The 27,669-nt window shown below is 35.7% G+C and overlaps 1 protein-coding gene across 6 annotated transcripts in view; it reads left to right on the forward strand.

Annotated features, from left to right (window-relative positions):
• GPHN (gephyrin) overlaps positions 1–27,669 on the forward strand; it is a 623,769-nt gene that overhangs the window by 594,560 nt on the left and 1,540 nt on the right. For all 6 annotated transcript variants that reach the window (XM_047863515.1, XM_047863519.1, XM_047863517.1 and 3 more), the window contains 4 exons: positions 7,264–7,337; positions 11,823–11,887; positions 15,669–15,772; positions 27,055–27,151. In XM_047863515.1, coding sequence (XP_047719471.1) covers positions 7,264–7,337; positions 11,823–11,887; positions 15,669–15,772; positions 27,055–27,151 — 340 coding nt within the window. The remainder of the gene's footprint in view (positions 1–7,263; positions 7,338–11,822; positions 11,888–15,668; positions 15,773–27,054; positions 27,152–27,669) is intronic.

The raw sequence follows: 27,669 nt of genomic DNA on the forward strand, positions 1-27,669 counted from the left end.
CATGAGGGACGCCTGGGTGGCTCAGTTGATTAAGTGTTCAACTTTGGCTCAGGTCATAATCTCATGGTTCGTGAGTTCAAGCCCTGCGGCAGGGTCTATGCTGACAGCTCAAAGCCTTGAGCCTGCTTTGGATTCTGTGTCTCTCTCTCTGCTCCACACCCCCCCCCCCAAATCACTCTCTGTCTCTATCTCTCTCTCAAAAATAAATAAACATTAAAAAAAAACTTTTAAGATAGGATCATGAATACCTGAGAAACAATACTAGTTGCCTAATTTTTCAAAGCAACAATAAAATATTTGGAAATAAGCATAGAAAGTAGCATGATCGTAAAAAATCTTAGCTCATTCATAAATGAGGAAACTTCATTTTTTATTTTTTATTTCTTTTAAAAAAAGGCAAAATAAACATAGCACAAAAGGAAGATTACACAAAAAGAACAACCTTTAGTTTCATGGGGAAAACATTAATCACTAAACTAAAGAAATAAGCTCATCAAACTTGAATGAACTTGCTAAAATTTTAAAATAGTTCTCAGCTTCATTTCAGACACAGGTATTATAAACCAAGGCAAATAAAAGTGTCTTTCAAAGTTTTGCCCTTTATTATGTTATTTTGTATTTTGCAACAAACCGCCACTTTACTTTAGAACAAAGAACAAGGGTCCCTTGACCCTTTAAGTGGGTCTGCAAGGTCAGAACTATTCCTAAGACTTTATCTGAATTTTTTATTCTCTTTCTCTCATAAATGTACAGTGAGTTTTTCCAGTGGCTGTATATTGTGTAATATCTCATCAGACTCAACACAGAAACAAGTAAGAGGATCCAACTGACTTCTATTAAGCCAAATGTTAAAAGAATTGTCAAAATTATAGAACAATGCATAAAAAATAAGTTACTTATATAAACACAACATGACCTTATCATTGCTGTTTCCAAATGAGCCAACATTTTTTTTAATATTTTAGTTTTAGTTTCTAATACAGTAACTATCAATAGGCATAACCTACATAAACAAAAGCTCTAGGGATCCATATAAATTTTAATTTAAGAGCGTGTAAAGTGTCCTGAGATCAAATATTTTGAGGGCTGGCTGGACTTTAAAAAAAAATATTCTTTTTTCCTTGAAAAACAAAAGAACACACATCGTTATACTTCTCTGTCATTAATGTTACTAGCATAATTATAACCACCCATATTTCATCAAAATGTTTAAGGAAATAACTAATTTTATCTTTCACAGTGAAAACTAGATAATTGAGAAATCATATGTAGGCATTTGAGAAGACTAGCAAAGTTCATAAACACACAGAATATAACTTTCTACAGCCACATGCATCCTTTCTGTACTTTCCTGATGTAGCACAGATGAACAAACATATTAATTAACATGACCTAAAAATATAGCTTCTCCCTAGCATATAAAAGTAAGAAACAAAGTATATTAACTTTCAAACAAAAGTGTGGATGGTACCCAACTTATGGTAGTTCAACTTAATGAATTTTCAACTTTACAATGGTGCAAGAGTGATGCACATTAGTAGAAACCAGACTTCAAATTCTGAATTTTGATCTTTTCCCAGCCTAGCGATATGCAGGGCAATACTCTGTCGTGATTCTGGGCAGCCACAGCAAGTCGCAGCTCACAGTCAGCCACAGTCCCAAGGGTAAACAACTGATAAACTTACAACCATCCTGTACCCACACAACCATCCTCTTTTTCACTTTCAGTATAGTATTCAATAAATGACATAAGATATTCAGCACTGTATTATGAAACAGGCTTTACAGAAGGGTTCTGTAATGTAAATGTTCCGAGCACACTTAAGGTAGCTTAGGCTAAGCTGTCATGTTCGGTGGGTTAGCTTTATTAAATGTATTTTCAACTTATGATATTTTCAACTTACAGCAGGTTCAGGAGGTAACTCCATCCTGAGTGAAGGAAGACCTGTATATTAACTTAAATTATGCTTAGTTATCAATGACCCAGGATTATGTCTTACTTAGAAATCATCCGGGTGTTCTGATGATTATTCATTGATTAATTTAATATCAGTTCAATAAGATTTTAAGTTACTTAAAGATCTTGAAAATTATTTTCAAGCTGACATACTACAAACATAATTACTATTGAAATTTAAAGTTTGTCAGGATAAAGAGTCAATTATATTGTACCCAATATTACATTTTTCACATTCTTAAAATATATAGGAATAGCATTAGCTTATTTGATGAATAAACCTATGTAAGTTTAGGAAAAACAAACCCAAGCAAAATAAAAAATATTTGCCTAATTATACTTAACACTGATAAATAAGAAAAAGAACATTGGTGGGTTTTCTTAATAACTAAAACTTATCTCATTTGCTAAAGATTTACCTTAACTTGTGATCTTTGATTCTTAAAATTATAAGAATACCTTTTAATGTAGCTGATTTAAAATATGTTAAATTTTCTTCTAGCCTGATAATTTTAGGAATATTCTATTTATATAAGCAGTTATTTATCTAAGTCCATCAGAACAGAGCACCTTTTAATTTAAGAGACAATATAATTGTTTTGGTATGTTTTTCTTCTTCCTCCTGGTAAAGCAAACTTTACTGTGGCCCTAAGATGGGGGCTCTTCTCTCTAGATCCTGCTAAAACTGGAGGGTTGGGGATGAGAGGCTCTTGGATTGCCCCTTCCAACACCTCCATCACATTCAGACTCAGATGAATAATAATCTTGTTTATCATCAGTTTTCTACAGCTTAAATTTTCTCGAGATTTCAGTTTAATTCCAGTAAGTTAACACAGAGTGTTGTATTAGTTTCAGGTGTACAATGTAGTAATTCATCATTTCCGTACATCATCCTGTGCTCATCATAAGTGCACTCCTTAATCCCTATCACCTATTTCACCCATTCCCTCCTCCTCCCCTCTGGGAACCATCAGTTTTGTCTCTATAATTAAGAGTCTCTCTCTCTCTCTCTCTCTCTCTCTCTCTCTCTGTCTCTCTCTGTCTCTCTCTGTCTCCCTCCCTCCCTCCATCCCTCTCTCTCTCTCCCCCACTCAATCCCTCCCATTTTCCCCCTTTGTTTTTTGTTTTGCTTCTTAAATTCCACATATGAGTGAAATCATATGTTATTTGTCTTTCTCTGACTTATTTTGCTTAGCATTATACTGTCTAGCTCCATTCATGTTGTTGCAAATGACAAGATTTCATTCTTTTTATAGCTGAATAATCCATTTCTAAAGCTTAATTTTTGTAAAATAGCTCAAAGATGATGAAACACACAAATAAGCCAGAAGTTTGTGCTACACTGGACATCCAATAATCTTTGTTGCCCATTTTAAAGTCTTTTGCAACTTGTCTAATGTTGTTTGTTCTTACCTGAGTTGTGGAAAAGGCCTTCCTTCTTCATCCATTCATTTTTCTTCTTCCTATCTGACTCCAGCTTTCAGAATATCATACAGAGATCCTTGCTGCTTCTATAGGTAGACAAAAACTTAAAAACAATGATGATTCTCAGCCTTTATGGCTATGTCTGGTACAAGCTTTCCCTCTGTCACAGCAAGATTAAGCATTCCTTCATATTCACAAAGAATGAAAAGGGACATTTTTAACAACAGAGAGGTTTTTTGTTTTCAAGAAAAATAAAATACTTCCATTCATTTAGCAAATATGTAATGAGCATATCTGCTTTCTAAAACTCTGTATCATAACCTTTAAAGCCTACAGGTATAGCTTCTGCCTGTCTCTCCAACCTCATCTTATGCCTCTTTCCTACTCATTGTCTTTTTAGTTCTAGGCACATTCTTTACTGCTTTAGAAGCTTTAGTATGTACTTCCCTCTGCCTGGAAGTATGGCTGAATCCTTCATATGGCTGAATCCTTCTCATCCTCACCACCTCTTTTAAAATGGCCTTTCCTTATCTGCTACCCCACCCAATTATTCTCTATCCTAGTACCTGTTTATTTCTTTCATAGCATATACCACACTTTATAATTATTTTATTTGTTGCTTTACTTATTTTAGTCTGTCTTCACCAGTAAAACACAACAGAACATCTTTGTGTCCTGTTTATTCTTCTTCACCATTAAATCTCTAGCACATATAGAATCCCTGATGTATAACAGGCACTCAAAAATATTTGTCAAACTAAGAAATGAGTGAATGAAAGGCATGTGCTAGTCACTAGGGGTTTGTGATATATACACAAGGTTTCTATGCTTACAAACTGTATAGTCCAGTAAAGGATATATACCAATTACCAGGCAATTGCAGTATAACATGTGTGTGATATCAGAAGGACATAGTGTTATAACAGCACATAAGGTCTGGAGATTTATGCTCCTACTATAATACAGTGGCTTATTTGGACCAAGCTTCCCACCAAGAACAACTATAAAAGCTATATAGATTTTTAAAATTTTTTAAATAAAAAAAAAGAGAAGAAAAAGCAGGTGTCTGAAGAGAACAACCGAGGTATCCAGGATTTAAGGCACCAAGATCTCAGAGAAAAGTAAAGGACAGAGAAGTAACACTAGAATTCTCTGCCACATTTTTCCTCAAAGCATTTACTAATTCCTAAGCCAGAGGGATGGGGGGAGGTGTAATGGTAGAAGAGGCCAAGAAGCCAACCATAACAGAGTAGATAAGAAGCTAAGAAAATAAACAGAATTTTAGCAGTCTTAGCAGTTCAGGGCCTGCAGTGGGGAGGGGCCCTGGCAAATATCTCAGGCTCTTAGTTTAAACCTTTGAAGTGCTCTAGGAATAAGGACAAATAGGAAATATACCAGCCTTAGCAAAGACTGGAATTTTTTAGTCAGAAATATTGTGTAGGTGTGGAAATGCAGAAAGGACTAAAGAACAAAAAGAAGTGTTAATATGTGGGTAAATGTAAATGACTAATGATTGTATAAAATAATAATGTCTTATGAAGTTAAAATTGGTTTGTATATAAATATTATATATTAAATCATAAATGTAGAGTATATGTTTGTATTAATATATAGAAATATATATAATAGTTATATATATACACACATACATACACTAAATATATACATACTAAATATTATATATACTAAATATTTATATAGAACATATGGTACATCGTAGCACCAAAAGCAGAGAGGAATAAATGTAGTTAGCATATTTTAAGTCTCATGCATTGTCTGGGAAGTAATAAAAATATCAAATTATAGTATACTATAATAAGTCAAGGATGCATATTATAATCTCTAAAATAACCACTAAAATAGGGGACGCCTGGGTGGGTCAGTCAATTAAGCATCCAACTTTGGCTTAGGTCATTATCTTATGGTTTGTGACTTCGAGCCCCTCATCAGGCTGTGCTGACAGCTCAGAGCCTGGAGCCTGCTTTGGATTGTGTCTCCCTCCCTCTCTGTCTGCCCCTCCCCTGCTTGCACTCTGTCTCTCAAAAATGAATAAACATTAAAAAAAATTAAAATAACCACTAAAATAATAATAAAAAAACTAGTAACTAACAAGCTAATTGAAGAGAAAGAAATTAAAATAACAAAAAAAATGGTGAATTCAAAAGAAGAAAAGATGAAATAAAAACAGAACTAACAAATAGTAGGGTGATAGTCTTAAACCCAAATGTAGCAGAAATTGTATTAAATGTAAATGGACTAGATCCTCCGATTAAAAATTGTCATCCTGGATTATGAAAAGACAATAAATTGTATCATGGTAATAAAGGGCCCACCTTAAATTGAAAGATACAGCAAATTGAAAGAAAAGATTATAAAATGCAATAAAAGATAGCTGGTGTGGCTGTATTAATATCAGAGAAAATTAAGGTAAGCAGGATTGTAGATTATTGGGAGGGACATTTCATATATTTAAATGGATCAGTTCATCAGAAAAATATAATAATTCTAAATTTGTATGTAACAACATAGCCTCAAAATAAACATAAACAATCTTTTGTCCAAATCTAGCCTTGGGAATGAAGGGGAGGCTGAGAAGATAAGTGAAACTGAGATAAGCTGTGGAGAGAGGAAGGTAGAAAGAAAGAGTCTTCTAGACAGAAGTAAGAACATTTTCAAAGAATGGAGGCAAGAAAGTTTCAAACTGGAGAGAGAGAGAGAGATTGACGAATGGGGTTGGATGGGAGGAGGATTGCCTGATGAGAGCAATGATTGATAAAAGGGGGCTAGAAGATACAAGAATCATAGATATGATATTAAAAAGATGAGACTCTTTCCTGGAAACCAGAAAGTTTTGAAGTATTATATGGTGACTTGATCAGATTTGTTTTCAGATCTCTCTTACTACTGTGGGGGGAATGAATTGGAGGAGGGCAAGACTATTGCCAAGGAGACATATTTCAGTAATCCAGGTGAGGTGATGTTGGCTGAGGCTGTGGAGATAGAAGGGAACAGATTTTTAAAATAAAGTATCCTGAGCTTGTACAATATTTAAATTTTAGTAAGTGACTAGACTTACTCTTAGATTAATGAATAGGAAACTCAGCAATAGAGCTAGAGGTTGAGAAATTTTAAAGACTGCAGTTTGTTTTCTTTATGTCTACAAAACCAACCGCATGGCAGTGTTGCCTTTCATTTTCAAAGGTCAGGTTTTGTCAAACCACTGTGGATTGGTTGTAACTTTAAGCTGGTTGTGTTTTTGTTGGCAGAATATACATTTGGAACAATTAAACTCCCTTTACTCTGTTTCAGAGCTCCCTCCCTATTTTTTATTTTAGTTGACTTACTTAGATTTGGCAGTCTGTGGGCAAATGTCCAAGTCTTTCCTCAAGGAATGTGTGCATTATTTTAAGTCCATTAAGTAAAATAATATAGTATACATACATGTGGTTTCCCTGCCCCAGCACAACTTCTTAAGCTTCTTATTTGCTAACATCCTTTCTCAGACATAAAATTCTATATTAAAAGAAAAACAGTAACCTATCAAGTAATGATTTATATGCTAATGTGGTTATTTGGTTTATTATCTAATTGTACTAGAATGTATTTTTTATGAAAGCAAGGACATTGTCTCTTTTGCTTAAGCCCATATCCCCCTGTACCCAGATTAGTACTCAGCATATACCAGGTACTCAATATTGAAGAATAAATGAATGACAAGAATGAAGAGATGAAGGAATATTTGTCTTAAGTAAATCAGATTCACTAAAATAAGGTGTTTCTTTTCATTTCAATCTTATAAATTCATTTTATTTTCATTTGAAGTTTTGAAAGTCTGATATTAGAATGTTTGAAAGTAAAGTGATTATTTTTCATATTTGCAGGACTATCTCAAGCAGGTGCTGGACATTGATCTTCATGCTCAGATCCATTTTGGCAGGGTTTTTATGAAACCAGGGTATGAAAATAATCTTGTTATCTCATATATGGGGTTGGCTCGGCTTGCTTTGACTAACAAAGTTTTAAATGTTTTCTTTTTACATTTTCTATTATGGATTATTTATTCTAATAAAAGAAATAGTATTAGAATTCCTTGCATCAGTGTAGCGCCTACCTGAAATGGGAATTCATCTTCTTTATGAGTCACTGGGTTTATTATAAACAAAGCAAAGCAATTTTCCAAACCTTTTCTCTGTAGTTCCCATGTCTAGTTCCTTCTTTCTCTTTTTCTCTTTCTCTCCATACTGCTGCTTTCTCTCCTTTCAAAAACATTTTAGTATGAAAATTCTCAAAATGCACAAAAATAAGGAGTACAGTGAAACCCCCGCGTACCCATCACCTAGCTTCAGTAACTATCACCATTTTCCCAGACTGTTTTATCAATCCTCCCTTCCCTTTTTGAGAGGACAGAAGGCTAGATTGTTTGTTGGGTTGTTTGTTTGTTTTGGGGTTTTTTTGTTTTTTTATTGCTTTAAAGCAAATTCTACAATGTCATTTTGGTATACATCTCAAATAATAATAACGATAACAGCAGCATTCTCTTGTGTAATCACAGTGGTATTCTTACCTAACAAAATAAATAAGAGTATCTTAATATCATCTAATACCCTGATCATATTCAAAATTCTCCCAAATGTTAAGAAAAAGAATGTCTTTGGGGAGCCTTGATGGCTCAGTTGGTTGAACATCCAACTCCTGATTTTGGCTCAGGTTATGATCCCAGGGTTGTGGGATTAAGCCCCATATCGGGCTCTGTGCTGAGTGTAGAGCCTGCTTAAGATTCGCGCTCTCTCTCTCTCTCTCTCTCTGTCTCTCTCTTTCTCTCCCTTTCTCCCATTCTCCCTTTCTCTGCCCCTGTCCCCAGCTCGTATTCTCTCTCTGTCTCTCAAAATAAAAAAAATAAATTAAAAAAAAGAGAGAATGCCTTCTTACATGCTTTATTTGAATTAGAATTCATCAGTTCCACAAGCTGTATTTGGTTATTAAATCTATATTGAATAAGAACATTTACCTCTACCCTCCTTTTTTCATGCCATTGACTTGCTGAAGAAACTGAATCATTTGTCCTAACAAATGGATTTGGCTAATGGCTCTGTTGTGGTGGTGGTGAACTTGTTCTGCTCTCTTTCCAGTATATTGTATGGACTAGAAGTTAGATCTAAAAGCTTGATTAGATTCAGATTCAATTTTTCTTCCCTTTGCAAAAATACTTCATAAGTACTCTTTCATACTGCTTCTTACCACCTCCTGGAAAAAGAAGAATAACCACATACCAAGATCTGGCACATCTCCTAAAGCTAATAACTCCCTAAGGAAGGGCTGATGGAGGTTCTGTAATCAGTTATAAATCCTCAAAGAATGCCAAACAATGGTGTTGATGAAAATGTGTGGCCATGTCTTTAAGCAATAGTTTGCCTGTTCAGACCTGTTACTCTATAAACTTTTCCTTCCCCATTCAAAGGCTTCAGTGTAGAGGTGAGCATTCAAATTCTAGCACACCTCCATGCTGTCAGGGACAACAGTAATTATGCTTTTGTTTCAGAATTATACTCTGATGGGTATTCATGTGAACCCTAAGAGAGAGTAGAGGTGAGACATCAGTTGTTAGGAGTGAGCTATGGGAACATCATAAATTTCAGAAACCTTTTTTAAGTATAAAGGCATCCCTCCTCAACTCCCCAATTTATTGGGTACCTCTCATCAGGTCTAGGATTAGGCTTTATCACCATGATTTTACCATTTAAGTATGAAGTTAAGATTAACCCTAAAGTCTTCTCCACAATTTGATAGAATGTAAAATTCCTGGCATTATATTTCTGTAGTTGCCCCAATATGGCTACTGCTAACAAAGTCCTTTTATTATTGAGACTATTGAATTTGAATCATTCTCATTAAGAATATTTTGTCTTAAGTAAATATTATTATGTTGTGAGTGCACAGGCATTTTTTCCCATCCCTGTAGGCAGTACTAATTTGATTAGAATACAGAGGACATCCCAAAAGCATGTCAGTGTGCTTCTCAGTAACCTCAAAAATTGAATTGAGTGTTCTTTTTGTAGTGAGAAAGAAGCTGATATTAGTTGCCCTCACCTCTAGAGGAGAATTATTTGTAATATCTATTATTTAAGTCAATCTCAGCACCTGTGATGTATAATTTTGGTACTATTTTATTTTCAGTTTATCTTTTTACCACTTCAACTTAACGCTCTCATCAGTTCCTAATGTTTATTCTCCTCCCTTAAAGTCATAACACTCTGCGACCTCAGTCATTGTATAAATGCTGTTACATTCTGATCTCAAGAGGAGAACTGAACAATAGGTGCTGAGTTAGAAGGAAATGGCTTACCAGAACTTAAACAAAAGCTTCACAGTCTTGTAATAGGACACTCATGATAGCAGTGCATGGTAAAATGTTTTGTTGTAATGGAATGCTTTTTAAATGAGTACCTTTAGAGAAATCACAGTACCTGTCTGCAAGATGTAAAAGATAATTTAAATTGGCTTTAAATATAGTAGAAGGAAAGTATTATGCATTCCCTCCTCACTCTTATTATGTGTGTTAGTTTGCTATAATAAAATAGTTTAGAAGTTTAAGTGGGCTTCCTTTTACTTGGCCAGAATTTATACTTGTCTAAAGATAAGAATTTAAAAGTAATTGCTCCTTAATAGTAGAACAAGAAGTATAAAAAGCTCAAGAACAATTTAGCTTTGCTCTTCCCACATACAGTACATTAAGAATGTAATTAACCTCTTTCATTTTAGACACAGAGATATTCAAAAAGACATTTGAAGTATTACCAATCAGGAGTACCAATCACAATTCTATGGGTCGTCTACAGTGAACATAGCTGTTGCCAGGAGTGTATCTTGGAAATTATTTTCATCACATAGTAACAGTCATTGCCAAATAACCTATTCATAAATTGGTATGATAATGTAATCTAGTTTTTCTAAAATACAGCCAAGAATCAGGAAATAAGCAAAAAGGGCCTCAGAGTAGCCAAAAATAGATGTTACATAGTACACATACTAACACTTCACAGTAGACCCTCTGAGAGCCTTGTCCAATTATGAGCCATAAAATTAAAAGAATCTTGGTTCAAATCTTTGTTTTCCCATTTAGTAGCTAAGTGATTTGAGCCAAATTTCTTAATCTCTGAGTCTTAGTTTCCTCATCTATAAAATGGGATGATACCTGTTACTTCATGGGATTGTTGTGAAAGTTAAATGAAATAATGGATGTAATGCATAGATGTTTCTTTCAAAATAATAACATTACTATTATTTTTATCATTCTGACAATATAATTATTACTAATCCTCTCTGGTTCCTAAACCTAAAGCCAGCTTTAAGGGACAAGATGATGGAGCCTAGCATAAAGGGGAGCCACAGAAAAAAACTAAGGGAAAAGAGACAAGAACCTCAGTGTGTGGGATGAAGTTATGGTTTATAGGTGAAAACAATGCACAATATACTCTTGTGACCCTACATCACTGTAGGATAGCAGAGTAGAATAAGTTAATAATGATAGTTGTGAATCATCAAAAAAATGTTAATGTTCATCATATTATTGCAAAAGCTAATAATGAGTGATCCATTTTTGAAAGACAAAGTTGCAAAAATAATAAAAATGATTTAGGTACTGAAAGAGATAATTTTTCAACTATATGGAAATTTTAACATTCCCTAATGATTCTACATTACTCAAGTTTCATTAATATAAGGAAATCTTAGCTAAAAGTTTATATAAAGCATAATCAATAGAAAAAAATATCACTATTCTTGACTGCCTGTCCACTCTATGCCACTTACACTCAGCCCTCTCCCACACCCCCATGATCAGGATTCATGTCAGAATCTTGAGGAAGTATAATTTATAAATATTTTTAAATTAATATTGCTTTAGTTTTGTTCTAGTCATGGTATTTTATTTATTTTGACATTTCAAAAAAATCCCTTCATAAAAAGCCAGTGTTGTGTTTATTGCTGAGTATAGTTTTAAATGGTTGAGGAGTACTCATCTTGAACAACAGGCAGCTATCTGATAGACTATCACCAGCTAGTCTTGCAGTAATAAGAATGATTGTTGTAGATCTCCAGCAAAAATAGTATGGACGTTATCAACTAGAAGGGTAGAGAAACTCCAGGATTTGAGATACACTTCTCTGGCACTAGCAGGAAATGGAAAAAAAAAAAAAAAAAAAAAAAAGCTACAGAAAACCAGGAAGTTTGGTTACTTGAAAATAAAGATGCTAAAAATAAATTAATGTAAATGCTTTTGAAACAATTCATGGTATAAAGGTTTAAAGAAGAGTCAACAGAAAAGTATTTTTATATGATAAATACTCTATATGGAAATCCACATAGCAAGAAAACTGGAGTATTTAATTTACTTGTCACATTACTTAGCAGCCCCTAACAAATGATCTCTTTCATTCTCTAGCCTGCCAACAACATTTGCAACCTTGGATATTGATGGTGTAAGAAAAATAATCTTTGCACTACCAGGTAAGAATAATTGAAACAGTTTCTTTTGCTTTTCCTATAAAAATGATCAAAATCATTTTGAAACCCAGGTGACCACTTCCTTATCAGAGCACTCCATTTGGAATCTGAAAGACCTGGGCTCAACACCCAGCTTTACTTACTGTATGACCTTGGGCAAATCACTTACACTTTTTGAAGCTGTTTCTTCATCTATACAATGGGCTAAAGCCTACTTTGTATGATTGGTGTAAAAGTCAAATTAGATAGTATCTTTCAAAGTATATCCCAAACCCTAAAATGGTAGCCAAGTGTTAACTGTCACTAGATCTATCTGGGGTACCTGCTTTTCCTTATAAAAAATTGGTCTAAGTTAGCAGTCTAATCACCTCCCATAGCTAGAAGTATTGTGTTCATAAGTCCAAAGGGCCTTGAATCACCCATGAAAGTAAATGGTAAACAAAAAAAAAAAAAAAAAAAATACAAAACTGGCTTTTGTTCTTGCCAGATTTGGACTGGGATGGGGCAGGCAACATGGAATGAGGGGTTTCTCAGCCAAACCCCAGGCATCATCAGTCTGACCATATCACTGTCCCCCATCCTCGCTCCCGTGTGAACAGAAACTCACATGTTCAGACAGTAGAAAAAGCAAAGTGGTTCCGTTTATAAAGACTTTCAGTCAGTTTTTTATTGATTTTTGGCTTGCAGTTAAAGCCATGCTTTTAAAGTCATTACCAATCTTGATAAATTCTAAAGCAGTTTAGAGGTTTTGTGTATCTACTTGTTATTTTTTCCTGCTTTTTAAATTATCCTCTGATCTGTAGCAGCGTCCTATTCTCTATGTTTTCGGACAGATTCCTTCAGAAAATAACCTGCTTATTCCTTTCAGATGCACAAATCTGGTGACTTTGGGATACTTATCTGCTTTTGATAGTAAATAAATCTCAAAATAGAGTATAAGGAAAGGAAGACAGGCAGAAAATTTTGAAAAGCATTTTTTGGAGTTTTGAATTTTGAAAGCATTTCTAAAGCTCCTATCTATAAGCATAAAAGATTAGGTTTATATCCTACAGGAAATGTTAAGAGAGAAGACTGTTAAGTAAAGTAGTCCTCAAATGTATCTGTAGTAAAAACTCCTTAGGGCCGTTAAGGTATGTATGCTCAGATCCTCTGGAAAAATGTGATTCTCTTCCTAGCTTCATTTTGCCTAGAAAAGACTGTTACTTTGTCTACAGAAGACAGGACTTGCCCTATAGACAAAGAATTATACTGGGAGCCTACTTTGCCTTTACTTATGAACTATTGTTCATCTGCCAAAGAAGTTATAATTAAATAACCTATTTTCAAATTGCTACTTTCATTTGAAATTTTCTCTGCCCAGCCTCAGTGAACCAAAAGAGGGCAGCAACAACCCAGATGTTCAGATTGTGGAATCAGTAAAGTGGTTCCTTTTAAAAGGATTTTAAAATTCATGATTGTATTTCTGCTTTTCTGAAGGCTGCACATTTAAAACTGTTACTAATCTTGATAAATTTGTTTGTTTTGAAGAGAGAGAGAGAGAGACAGCATGAGCAGGAGAGAAGGAGGAGTAGAGAGAGAGGGAGACACAGAATCTGAAACAGGCTCCAGGCTACAAGCTGTCAGCACAGTGCCCAGTGTGGCTCAAACTCACAAACTGTGAGATATTGACCTGAACCGAAGTTGAACATTTAACCAACTGAGCCACCAGGAGCTCCTAATCTTGATAACTTTTAAAGCAGTTTAAAAGATTGATGTAGGGGCGCCTGGGTGGCTCAGTCGGTTGAGCGTCTGACTTCAGCTCAGGTCACGATCTCACGGTCCGTGATTTCGAGCCCCGCGTCAGGCTCTGGGCTGATGGCTCAGAGCCTGGAGCCTGCTTCCAATTCTGTGTCTCCCTCACTCTCTGCCCCTCCCCATTCATGCTCTGTCTCTCTCTGTCTCAAAAATAAATAAACGTTAAAAAAAAATTAAAAAAAAAAATTAAAAAAAAAAAGGTTGATGTATCTACTTGCCATTTTTTTAACTTTTTAAAATTACTGTAATAACATATGTTCACTATAAAAACATTAGAAAATACAGGTAAACGTTAAGAAATGTTATTGGTAATCCCTTCCCCCTACACACAAAATAACCACTATTTGCAATTGTTTGCGATCCATTTTCAATTAGAGTAATTTTATAAAGCAGCAGCATTACAAGAATGCCGTCATCGTTGCTGAACAATAGCTTTTTTCTTTTTTATTTTTTATTTTTTTGCTTTCCCAGAAACATGTTCATCTGTGTATTTTGAGACAGGTGAAAAGCAATTAATTCTCATTAAGAGTCTGCTGTGCTGTTGGGCAAGACAACTCATTTTTCTATTGAAATTATTACTATTACTCATCACTTTTTACAGCTTAAAAAAAATCTATTCTTAACTACTTTTGTGGGTAGAAGAAAATTAAAGGTATGGTTTTAGCTAATAATAGGCTAAACCATTGCCTTTTACTTTGATGATGCAATTAGCAGCACAAGCCAGGCCAAGGGAAACTAAAAATTTAATAGTTGATCCCAAGCCCTCCGCGTACATATACATGCTCGATACCACTGGATTAATGTGTTAGTAAAATTGGAATTTTAGACCCAGGAGGGATATTGAGAGGCATGTAGTCCAAACCTTTCATTTTGGGAAGAGTAAAATTAGATTCAGAAAGGTTTGGAACTCACTCGGGCCGCTCAGTTTATTTAGTTAACAGTACCACACACGAAACGAAATCTGTGATTCTCAGCACAGTCGTTTTTTTCATTGCCCACCTTTCTTTCCTTCGAAGTGCATGACCCACCCAGATTTCTTCTTGGAGAGGTACAACTGAATTCTTCAAGTTTTGCTTATAATTTTAAAAGAACTTGGTATTTCTATTAGTCTGCCCAGACTTCCATAACAGACTATCACAGACCAAATGGCTTAAACAACAGAAATTTATTTTCTCACAGTTCTGGAGACTGGAAGTCTAAGATCAAGATGCCAGCAAGGCTGGTTTCTGTTGAGTCTTTCTTCCTGGCTTGCAAATGGCCAACTTCTCACTGTGTCCTCACATGCCTTTTTTTCTGCGTACATGTGCTCCTGGTGTTTCTCCCTCTTTTTATACGGACGCCAGTCTTGTTGGATTAGGACCTCATCCTTATGACCTCATTTAACTTTGGTTACCTCTTTAAAGGCCCTATTATCTATAAATACAGTCATATTGGGTGTTAAGACTTCAACATATGAATTTGCAAGGGACACAATTCAGCCTATAACAGTATTCCTCTTCAAGTCCTTCGCAGCTTAAATTGTTTGGTTTTATTTTTTTAATTTAAAGAGATTTCTGGGTAGAGGGGGGTTATGGATACATTTCTTTGTGCTTAACGTATTTTCTAAATGTTTTTGTACAGAGCATGTATTACTGTGGCAATTTTAAAATATTTTAAAAATAGCAGGTACAATCTGCTTTAAAACTTACAAAGATTAGTAATGACTTTCAATGTATAGTTCCCAGGAAATTGGAAATAAAAAACTGTGTTAAACAGTTTCAGGGAATCAGAAGTTTCTGCATTTCACTGGTAGACAAATGTTTATACCTTCTGTGGTATTTGGTTGACTGTAGCTCTATTCTGGCATCCTTCAGGATTTAAGGTGATTTAGAAGATTAGGAGTTAGTGGTTAGTCACTTCACTCTTTATGATGCCTGAAGGTATAGACAATTGTAATTTTTTGGCAAATTTTTATACGTATACTATAAATAACTGCTTGGTTGACTTTCAGGGAATCCTGTGTCAGCCGTGGTCACCTGCAACCTCTTTGTTGTGCCTGCACTGAGAAAGATGCAGGGCATCTTGGATCCTCGGCCAACCATCATCAAAGCCAGGGTAATGTTTTCTAAATGACAAGGAACCAAAACTGAAGCCTAATAACAATTAAGGATATGATTTTCCAACTGCCCAAAATAAACATCCAGAATTTTGTAATCGTTGTGAGGGAAAATGTAGTTATATTCTCCCCATCATGACAGAAACGGAGGGGAAAGGGTCCCATTTATTCCCAGCCCACATTATTCCACAACTTCTAAAGTAAATAATTTTTTCTGGCAGAATCCATATGGAAGTGGATATGTAATGATAAAATGGCAAATAGAATGAGACTGGCACTACCCTAAAATAAACCTATACGGAAGGAGGGACAAGAATTCTCTTTCAGCTGTGTAAAGTCACACAGCCAACTATTTATCTGCTCACTTTTTCCACAACCTCTCTGATAAATTTTGAACAATTTGGAAAAAGACAGTCAAAGGACTAGAAGGAGACTAGCGAGTTAAAATAAAACGTTGACCACATTGTTAGGAAAAGGACAACTAAGCCTAAGAAATTATACTTGGTTAAAAGGCCACTTAGAAATTAGACTCCCCTTCTCCACCAACACTAACTTCAGTTTGATTTACTACTACTCAACTAATTATGTAACACAATTTCTATATAACTAATAATTAATTCTCTTGGCAATGTGACCTACAGTATCAAACCATTGCTTTTTTTAAAAGCTTGATTGAGATACAATTGACATACAAAAAATTACATATATATAACATATATATTTTGACGAGACATACGCATATGCCCATATCATCACCACAGTCAAGGTACTAACGTATTTATCACCTCCATAAACTTTCTGTGTTCTTTTGTGGTTTTATTTGTTTGATTTGTGGTATGAACATTTAACATGAGAACTATCCTCTTAACATATTTTAAAGTGAAGAACACCATGTTGTCAACTATAGGTACTGTGTAGTACAACAGATCTCTAGAACTTACTCACCTTGTATAAGAGAAAATTTATACCCATTGAAAAACAATTCCCCATGGCCCACTCCCTCAGCCTCTGACAATCACCATTCTATTCTCTGCTTCTATGACTATTTTTTTTTTATAAAGGGCTTTTTTTTTTAAGTTTGTTTGTTTGTTTATTTTGAGAGAGAGAGAGAGCACATGAGTGGAAGAGCAGCAGAAGGAGGGAGAGAATCCCGACCAGGCTCCACACTGTCAGCGCAGAGCCCAATGTGGGGCTCCATCCCACTAACTGTGAAATCATGACCTAGGTGAAATCAAGAGTCAGATGCTTAACTGACTGAGCCATGCAGGTGCCCCTGTGACTGACTATAATACCTCAAATAAGTGGAATCACTCAGTATTTATCCTTCTGTGACTGGTTTATTTCACTTAGCATAATGTACTCTAGGTTTATCATATTGTCACAAATGGTAGGAATATCTTTCTTTTTTAAAACTAAATAATATTTCATTGTATTAATATAGCACATTCTCCTTCTCCATTCATCTATCAATAAACATTTGAGTTGTTTACATATCTTGGCTATTACGAATAATGTTACAGTAAACATGAGAGTGCAGATGTCTCTGAGATCCTGATTTGAGTTCTTTAGGATATATACCCAGAAGTAGAACTGCTCAATCATATGTTCTATTTTCAACTTGGGGGGGGGACCTCACACTGTCTTCCACAGTGGCTGAACCATTCTACATTCCTACCAACATTATATCCAGATTCCAGTTTCTCCACATTGTCGGCAATACTTATCTTTTGTGTTGTTGTTGTTGTTGTTGTTGTTTTAATAGCTATCCTAACAGTTGTGAGATGGTATGTCATTGTGGTTTTGATATGCATTTACGTATCTTCTTTAGAGAACTGTCTATTCAAGTCCTTTGCCCATTTTTAAATCAGGTTATTTGTCTTTTTGCTATTGACTGGTAAGAGACTCTTATATATTTTGAATATTAACCCTTTATCAGATAGATGGTTTGAAACATTTTCTCCCTTTTCATAGGTTGCCTTTCCATACTGTTGTTTCCTTTGCTGTGCAGAAGCTTTTTAGTTTGATATATACTGGATATGTATTTTTTATACATAAAATACTGGATATGTATTTTTTATTTTGACAATTATGGATAATTGTCTATTTTTTATTTTGTGGCTTGTGCTTTTGGTGTCAAATACAAGAAATCATTGCCAAGACCAATATCAAAGAGCTTTTCCTGTATGTTTTCTTGTATTTTTACTGTTTTGGGTTTTAAATATAAGTCCTTTATCCATTTTGAGTTAATGTTTGTGTATTGTGTAAAAAAGGAGCCCAAATTTAATCTTCTGCATACATATCCATTTTTCCAATACTTAAACTGTTATTTTTTGAGAGCTTTGAAATAAATTCCAATGTGACAGAATGCTATGATTAGTTGACAGGAAGAACACAAGGCATAGAGGAGGAAGAAGGAATATTTATAAAATATTATTGTGAGAATATATTGGATAAAACATTAAGGAAACCTAAGCTTCAGGTATTCTTTCTTTTTAATTTTTTTAATGTTTATTTTTTATTTTTGAGAATGAGAGAGACAGAGTGCAAGCAGAGGAGGGGCAGAGAGGGAGACACAGAATCCGAAGCAGGCTCCAGGCTCCAAGCTATCAGCACAGAGCCTGACATGGGGCTTGAACTCACAGACTGAGAGATCATGACCTGAGCCAAAGCTAGATGCTTAAACCAAATGAGCCACCCAGGTGTCCCTAAACTTCAAATATTCTTTTTTTTTTTTTCAACATTTATTTATTTTTGGGACAGAGAGAGACAGAGCATGAACGGGCGAGGGGCAGAGAGAGAGGGAGACACAGAATCGGAAACAGGCTCCAGGCTCTGAGCCATCAGCCCAGAGCCCGACGCGGGGCTCGAACTCACGGACCGTGAGATCGTGACCTGGCTGAAGTCGGACGCTTAACCGACTGCGCCACCCAGGTGCCCCGAAACTTCAAATATTCTTAACATTGACCTTTTAAATATTGAGATTTTGTAGGCCAGCATATGAAGAGATATCCTCCTTTTCCTAAAATTTTAGTAAAAGCTCAACTATATATTCTGAAAACAGATTATTGGGGGATTTTCCAATAATCATGGTGGTGGTCTTATTTTAAATTTAATGGAAAAAGAAGAAAAACAGCCATCAGTAAACAAAAAGTATTCTGATCAAATCAGAAGGTCAGAGTCATAAAGCTTAGACATCTAAACCAATAATATGAATTTGCTCACCATTTTCATATTTGCTAAATTTAGAAAATGAGAACAATCTGCATTGTTCTAAGAGAGAAAAAGAGGATTTCTCTTTGACTTTGCAAAGTTCTTATGAATCCTTTCATTTATTTCTCATCTTAACATTCATTATCTCTTCTCTAAAACTGACATTGTGGCAGCTATCCTTTCTGACAACAGTGATGAGCTAGAGCTCTACAATCACACTGATGCATGGTACATTGTTCACACTGCTGCTCACTCCTGTCAACTCATGGAATTGAGAATTAGTCTAAGAATCAGTCAAACTCCCTTCTCCCACAGAGCAGTGTCACTGGGACTGTCAGATGGGTCATCAGTGTCCTTGGCTGTTTACTTCTTTTGGTTTTAACTCCTAAAATCACCCGCACACCTTTCCTGACATAACTGTCACTTTTAGAACATAACTTTATTCACTTCCTTGAAACATGGTAAAGCCTCTTGTCTGTGTTTTCTGACCATCCAATATGCAGCTTACACTTACTTATTAATTAATTAATATGCAGCTTACTTATTACTGTTCTCCAGAATGGCCACCAAAATCACAGCCTCTCCCAATCCTTACTGCTTTCAGAAAGTGAGGTAGTTATTAAATGCTGGTGTCGGTAACTCGTAGTGCTGGTTCTGATATAGCTGTCCTGTGGTTAGGGCAATGCTGCATTATTTTGAAAGGTCAACAGAAAAAATGTCATCTTTTGTATCAGTGCATTCTGACATCAATTTAGAACACTTGCACCATAACCTGGGTCAGTTATGGTTGAAGTTGAAATACTTCTGGCTTTCAGTAGGCAATTAAAAACGTAACCTTAATTCACTGAATTATTAACCTAATGCTTCTACAAACAGATATCCTTTTGTGTTTCCTTAACACATTTCCTTAATATCCCATCAAAGTGCCCTCTACTGCCCCTTGTTCTCAACTCGTTTCTCTAGAAATATACCTTACACAACTCCTATTAGTATTAACAGCCCATCTCAGGCAATGATTAAGAGAAGGGAAAGGGAAAATATTTTCATCTCCCATGGGATTAGGCCAGCATGTGCTGGGAGAGTATGGGCATGTTGAACTCTACTGGGCTATTCCAATTTTCCCATCTTATCTCTTCTCTTGAGCATTATTGTCTTCCTGCTATGAGAACTTCATGAATGCTTTCTGGCTGATGTCATAAACAGTAAAATACAAAGCATCTTAACAAAATGTTTATTTTGTTGGAAAATTACTAAGGTGTTTGCAGCTGTAGAGAGAAATATGATTATTTATTGTGACAAGATCAGTCATTGATCATTAGAAATGTTATTGGATGCCTATTATATCATAATATTATGTCCTATAGATTAAAAATGGATATGGAAAATTATAGGACTTTCCATGATTTATAAGAGATGTAAATCAGTTTTAACGTATTAGGAAATGAAAAATATATAAATGAAAATATAATTTATAAAAATTTCGGAAAAGTTATTTTGAAACTGATCCATAGCAGCATGTGCAAGCATTTTAAAGTTACATGATAAATTTTAGATAAATGATTTACAGGGTAAATAAACTCAAGGATCTCTGTGGTAGACTAATGAAATCAGCGCCTCGTAACTTTTATAGCACTTACCAAAAAAGTTAACGTAAAGCTGCCTGAGCCACTCTTTGGAAGCTTTGACCAGATTGGAGCAAAGTCCAGGCCCCCAGCATCAACCAGGGCTTTGCACATGTTATCTTAGGCCCCCGCCCAAGTAGAATCCCCTTTGGTCATCTGTTTTCTCACAAATTCTTTTCTCCAATCTGTACAGTCCTGCATCCCAACCTATTCCCTTGAACCTTCTGGAGCTTTCACTTTTTCCTCATTCAGGTCTTTGGCAAGTGTCTCATAGTCTACCTCTCTAGCTCACCTCTTACCATCAATTGCTTTATTTCTACAATTCTAAATATCTTTATTTCTACTTCAGCAAGTCACTTCCAATACCCTGAAGTACTTCATCCCAAAATCACCAACTCTGGTGTACAATTTAGGAACAAGGGCAAGTTACTATCAGTCTTTGTAAAAAGGGTATAAACACTCCTTTCACCCCTACCCTTAAGTCCTTAAGCCGCACTGGCTTTGTCACTTTCCTCACCCAACCTAAGTCCTGTGGTGTAGCACATCAACTTTTTTTTGCCTCTTCCTTCCATGATAGCCCACTCTAAAAATCCACAAACTTGGATCAAGCCTTCCTTCTTTATCTTTCACTTTTATTCCTAGGCCACAACTAGAGAAGAGTCTACAGCTGTTCACATTAGCACTTCTAATTTACAAACCTCAGCAGGGGCCCAAATTCCCTTCATGATCCTTTTATATCCTATGGATCAGCTTCTTCCATTCCTTACAGCAGACTTCCAAATCTTCACCATTCTCCTAAAGCTGCTTCCACCATCCATATCCTCTGACTTTTGTAACCGAATAAGCCTGGCTTTGAATGATGGCTCCAACATTTACTAGATTATAATCCTTGACATATTTAATGGTTTCCTTTCTTCTAATCTTGCTTCCTCTTAAACCCCTGTTCTAACTCTAACCATGTAAACATCTCCAACTAAAATGCTTCCATGCTTCACATGACCCCCGGGTTAAATCCAAACTGCTCATGTGAATATAGGAGGCCCTTCACCCCATGGCCTTTTTCCCTCTCCAGCTTCATCTGTTTCTTGTCCTGAACTCTCACCATAGTAAGCTATTTACTGCTTCCAAAATGGACATGAGATCCCCTGCCTATGCCTGTGATTATTCCCCTTCCTAGAAGGTTCTCCCCTAACCACCACCATCTCCTTTCTCAGTTTTCAAGACTCCTTAGTCATAAGACTCAGAAATCACATCCCCTGTGAAGCCTTTCTCGGTGTCCCTAAGAAGGGTTGACTACTTAGCTTCTTTGTGCCATTTTAATACCTTGTTGACAGCTCTGGAAATAATGTTATTGCACTGGATTTGCAAATAATTATTTACCCTGAGAAATTTTTTAGGTCACTTCTCTGTAAGATGGACAGGACAAAGAGGAAGAACAAAATATTCTCACCTTTTTTTTATTAATAAATTTTTTTTTAGGTTTAAGTTCATTTAGGTTCACCGCAAAATTAAATGGAAAGTACATAGAGTTCCCATATACCCACTGTCCTCACACATGTACAACCTCTCCAGCTATTGACATCTACACCAAAGTGGTACATTTGTTACAACTGATGAACCAACTGACACATCATTATCACCCAGGGTTATCAAGGATTCACTCTTAGTGTTGTATATTCATTGGGTCTTGACAAATGTATAATTTCATGTATCTACCATTGTCCTTTCATACAGAGTAGTTTCTGTGCTCTCCCTATTCATCCCTCCCTCTATGCTATAAACTTGATTTTTTACTATCTCCATAGTTGTATCTTTTCCAGAATCATGCAGCCTTTTGAGATTAATTCCTTTCACTTAGTAATAGGCATATAAGTTTCCTCCTTGTCTGGTGTACCACCATTTGTTTGTCAATCCACCTACTGAAGGACACCTTGATTATTTACAGATTTTGGCAATTATGGATAAAGCTGATACAGACATCTATGTGCAGGTTTTTGTATGGACATAAATTTTCCCTTTACTTGGGTAAATAGCAAGGAGCACGATTGCTGAATTGTATGCTAAGAGTATGTTTAATTTTGGTAAGAAACTGCCAAACCATCTTCCAAAGTTGCTGTACCATTTTGCATTCCCACCAATAGTGATTAAGAGTTTCCATCCCTCCACGTTCTCACCAGGATTTGGTGTGGCCAGAGTTTTGCATTTTGACCTTTGGTAGGTGTGTAATGATATCTCATTGTTTTGGTTTGCACTTCCCTAATGACATATGATGTTGAATATCTTTCAATGTTTACTTGCCATCTGTATATCTTCTTTGATGAGATATCTGTTCAGGCCTTTTGCCCATTTTTTGATCAAGTTGTTTGTTAATGAATTTTAAGAATTTTTTGTATAATTTGGAAAGCAGACATCCATCAGATGTCTTCTGCAAATATTTTTTCCCAGTTTGTGGCTTATTTCCTCATTCTGTTGACCTTTTTTTTTTCTCTAATTTTCTCCCTTAAACATTTACATGTAGAACATATATGATACTATACCACATAATACAGTTTTACCTCTTTTTTAATGTTTATTTATTTATTTAGAGAGAGAGACCGCATGCACACAAGCAAAGGGAAGGGGCAGAGAGAGAAGGAGAGAGAGACTCCCAAGCAGGTTCCATGGTGTCAGTGCAGAGCCCAACACAGGGCTCGATCCCACAAACTGAGATCATGACCTGAGCTGAAGTCAAGAGTGGGACACTTAACCTGCTGAGCCACCCAGGCGCCCCAGTTTTATCTCTTGAGTGACTACTGCATGTCAGAAAAATACTTGAAAAGAAACAGAGGAAATAGTCTTAGTCCATAGCCCACTCTAGTTTTGAATGAATAGAAGTCCTCAAAGGTGAAACATCAGGAGTGTCTTGGGAGCCCACTCAGTTAAGCATCTGACTCTTGATTTCGGCTCAGATCATGATCTCATGGATCATGGGATCAAGCCCCGCATTGTGTTCTGCACTGACAGCACGGAGTCTGCTTGGGATTCTCTGTCTCTATCTTGCTCTCTCTGCACCTCTCCCATTCATGCTCACTCGCGCTCTCTCTCCCTCTCTCTCTCCTTCAAAATAAATAAATAAATAAACAAACATTTTTTTTTAAAAAGTGAAGCATCAACTTTTTCACCCAAAAAAAATGTGTTTTGTGTTTCCTCATGGTACATCATTCATGTAAGCACTGACACTCATAGTAAATAAGTGATTTCTTAAGCTAAGTGATATAATATGCCAGAACTATAATATCAGTACAGCTAAATATATTGGTTAATAAAGTATTCTGCATTTTCATAAAATACCATAAAAATCTAGTCGGTTTCATCTCAGCAAAAGGAACAGCTGTTTGTAAGGCTACAAAAAAAATTGTATTCACCTCAATTTGATGCAATTGATTCTTGTTCTTTAAATTAACATAAATATCTTCCTTTAAAACAAACAACCCCATTTTGTAGATAAACAAACAGGTATAGGAAAGCAAAATAATTTCCTAACATAGCATGCCAGTTAACGGTACACCTGGGAGTAGAAGGCGGAGGTCAGATATCACCCCATTCTAGTATTTGTTCTCTCGTACTACCATGAGCCAATCAGTGCCTTTGCCAGGTGAAAACCTGCTCAGACACCTAACAAATAACACAGCCACGGGAATAGTCTTGTAGTTTAATTCTGGAGAACCCCCATACACAGATTGAAAGAGAGAGAGACATTTTTGCCCTCAGCTAAGCACACAATAATTCAGGAATAATGGCAAGTTACCCCTCAGTAGATATGAAATAGAGTGTAAACATAAGCAATATCAACTGAAAGAGTTTAGTATGATTTAGCCAAGGAAAAACACTTCAGCATTGAATTTTATTCTGGATTCCAGAGGAAAAGTAGGGACTGTCAGAGTGAATAATTAGAATGTTTAAAAAACAGAGTAACCAGAATAGATTGGTGATAGATTTACCTGAATCAAAATTTCTAGGATATTCTTTTTTATTATTATTAAATATAATTTATTGTCAAACTGATTTCCTTATAACACCCAGTGCTCATCCCAACAGGTGCCCTCCTCAATGCCCATCACCCACTTTCCCCTCTCCCCTGGCTCCCCATCTACCCTCAGTTTGTTCTCAGTATTTAAGAGTCTCTTAGAGTTTGCCTCCCTACCTCTCTGTAACTTTATTTTTTTTCCCCTTCCCCTCCCCCCATGGTCTTCTGTTAAGTTTCTCAGGATCCACATATGAGTGAAAACATATGGTATCTGTCTTTCTCTGCCTGACTTATTTCACTTAGCATAATACCCTCCAGTTCCATCCACATTGCTGCAAATGGCATGATTTCATTCTTTCTCATTGCCAAATAGTATTCCATTGTATATATAAACCACATCTTCTTTATCCATTCATAAGTTGATGGACATTTAGACTCTTTACATAATTTAGCTATTGTTGAAAGCTCTGCTGTAAACATTGTGCTATAAACAAGTGCCCCTATGCATCAGCACTCCTGTATCCCTTGGGGAAATTCCTAGCAGTGCTATTGCTGAGTCATAGGGTAGATCTATTTTTAATTTTTTGAGGAACCTCCACACTGTTTTCCAGAGCAGCTGTACTAGTTTGCATTCCCACCAACAGTGCAGGAGGGTCCCTGTTTCTCCACATCCTCGCCAGCTTCTAGAATCTTCTGATTTGCTCATTTTAGCCACTCTGACCGGCGTGAGGTGGTATCTCAGTGTGGTTTTGATTTCTATTTCCCTGATGAGGAGTGACGTTGAGCATCTTTTCATGTGTCTGTTGGCCATCGGGATATCTTCTTTGGGAAAGTGTCTATTCATGTCTTCTGCCCGTTTCTTCACTGGATTATTTGTTTTTCAGGTGTGGAGTTTGGTGAGTTCTTTGTAGATTTTAGATATTAGCCCTTTATCTGATATGTCATTTGCAAATATCTTTTCCCATTACGTTGGCTGCCTTTTAGTTTTGTTGATTATTTCCTTTACAGTGCAGAAGATTTTTATCTTGATGAGGTCCCAATAGTTCATTTTTGCTTTTAATTCCCTTGCCTTTGGAGATGTGTTGAGTAAGAAATTGCTGTGGCTGAGGTCAAAGAGGTTTTTTCCTGCTTTCTCCTCTATGGTTTTGATGGTTTCCTGTGATCACATACTGGGTCACAAAACAGCCCACAATAAATATAGAAGAATTGAGATCATACCATGCACACTTTCAGATCACAATGCTATGAAACTTGAAATCAACCACAGGAAAAAGTCTGGAAAACCTCCAAAAGCATGGAGGTTAAAGAACATCCTACTAAAGAATGAATGGGTCCACCAGCCAATTAGAAAAGAAATTAAAAAATATATGGAAACAAACGAAAATGAAAATACAAAAATTTCTAGGATATTCAAGCTGTAATTGAATCATTTGATCTAAGCAATACCTGTTCTAGTTGAATAAAAGGTTTATCTTCCATTTTAAGGAGAGTAACTTCAGTGATTATTGTGCTAATGGAAAATGTTAATTCTCATACACTGGAACAAGTCTTATATTCACCAAAATTGAACTAATCTTTGATAGGCTATCGTCCATAATTATACACTATATAAACTTGTTCAAGGAATACCTCTTAGGTACCTACTACCAAGACATTATCACTTTGATTTATCAGATTTCAGGATGAATTTAATGAAACAGATTTTTTTAATGGCTCTAGGTTAAAGGTTGATTAGTCATTCTTCATTGCATGTATAAACTGAAGTTGCTATATTAGAAAGGTTTTCATCCTTAATGGAAAGATATGAAAGATGCCATTCCATAATTCTTTTATTACCGGTGATGTGGCTAAACAAAAATGGTATAACTTTTAGTAGAGACTACTTTTATTTGCCTGAAAGAGATTGTATGGTCAGTATTGGGACATGGGGAATATTCAGGAGTAAAATAAAGTGTCCCTTTTATGTTAAAGATAGGTCTATGAATTGGTAGCTGAAGAGTGCCTCAGTAAATATTTATTAGATGGACAGATGGGTGGATGGACGGACGGATGGATGGATGGACATACATATAAATAGATATTGAGCTTGTTTCTTTAGGTCTATTTCTTTTATTTTTCGGTGTTAAAATATCTGCTTTCTCAATTCATAGGTCAGAAGTACCTGTGCTATCAACCCATAAAATTAGACTTCAAAAATAGACCTTCTCTTTTTCATCTGCCCTTTTCCCCACTGTGAATACCAACTTCTTAGTCTTCTCTTTTCACTGGAACAACCCAACTTCTGGACTTCTGTATTAAGAACATAAGGTGGTAGAGGTGGGAACAGCAGAATGCCAAGATATTTTCCATGTCTACTTTATTCTTTGCACAATTTCCACCACCCTGTAGTTTTAAGGGATGATCAGGTGATCAAGTTTGTTTTCATTTACTCTATATTCTATAGTTATCATGTGATGTAAAACTGGATCCTCGCCCAGAATACCATCGCTGTATATTGACTTGGCATCACCAAGAACCACTGCCTTGGGCACAGAGCACAGGTTAGTCATTCACATCTGTGGGTATGTCTATCCATGTATCCCATTAAAACACAAAATTTATGCATAACCCCCTCCTTGGGTACACCTAATTTAGTAATTGTTGTACATTTTCCTTTTTGAAAGATTAGATGAGTTAAATTATTCCCTAATGATATAGCATAAGAAGAAAATAAGAGTAAAAACAAAATTTTACTTATTCCATGGAGCCATATTTTCTAGATAAACACAAATTTAGAATTATGGAAGATTTTTGTCTATTTGTTCAACCTCTAAATTCTGAGCACAACTTTGGTTGTACTATGACTATGCTACTCTGAAATGTGAGATTAAAGCTCAATTATAATGTGATCCTCTGTAGCCTCTACTATACCTTAAATATTGGTAAATTTTAAGCACTGAGAAATCAATATTGATAACTCAAGTATTCTATAGTTACCGCCTCTAGACTTTAAACTTTTATCCCCAAGTATTCTAGTCATAGTTATATAACTTCTGATGTGTCTCCAGAAAACTGTATT

Source organism: Prionailurus viverrinus, chromosome B3 (genome assembly GCF_022837055.1).
Source record: "Prionailurus viverrinus isolate Anna chromosome B3, UM_Priviv_1.0, whole genome shotgun sequence".
In the NCBI taxonomy this organism is placed as follows: domain Eukaryota; kingdom Metazoa; phylum Chordata; class Mammalia; order Carnivora; family Felidae; genus Prionailurus; species Prionailurus viverrinus.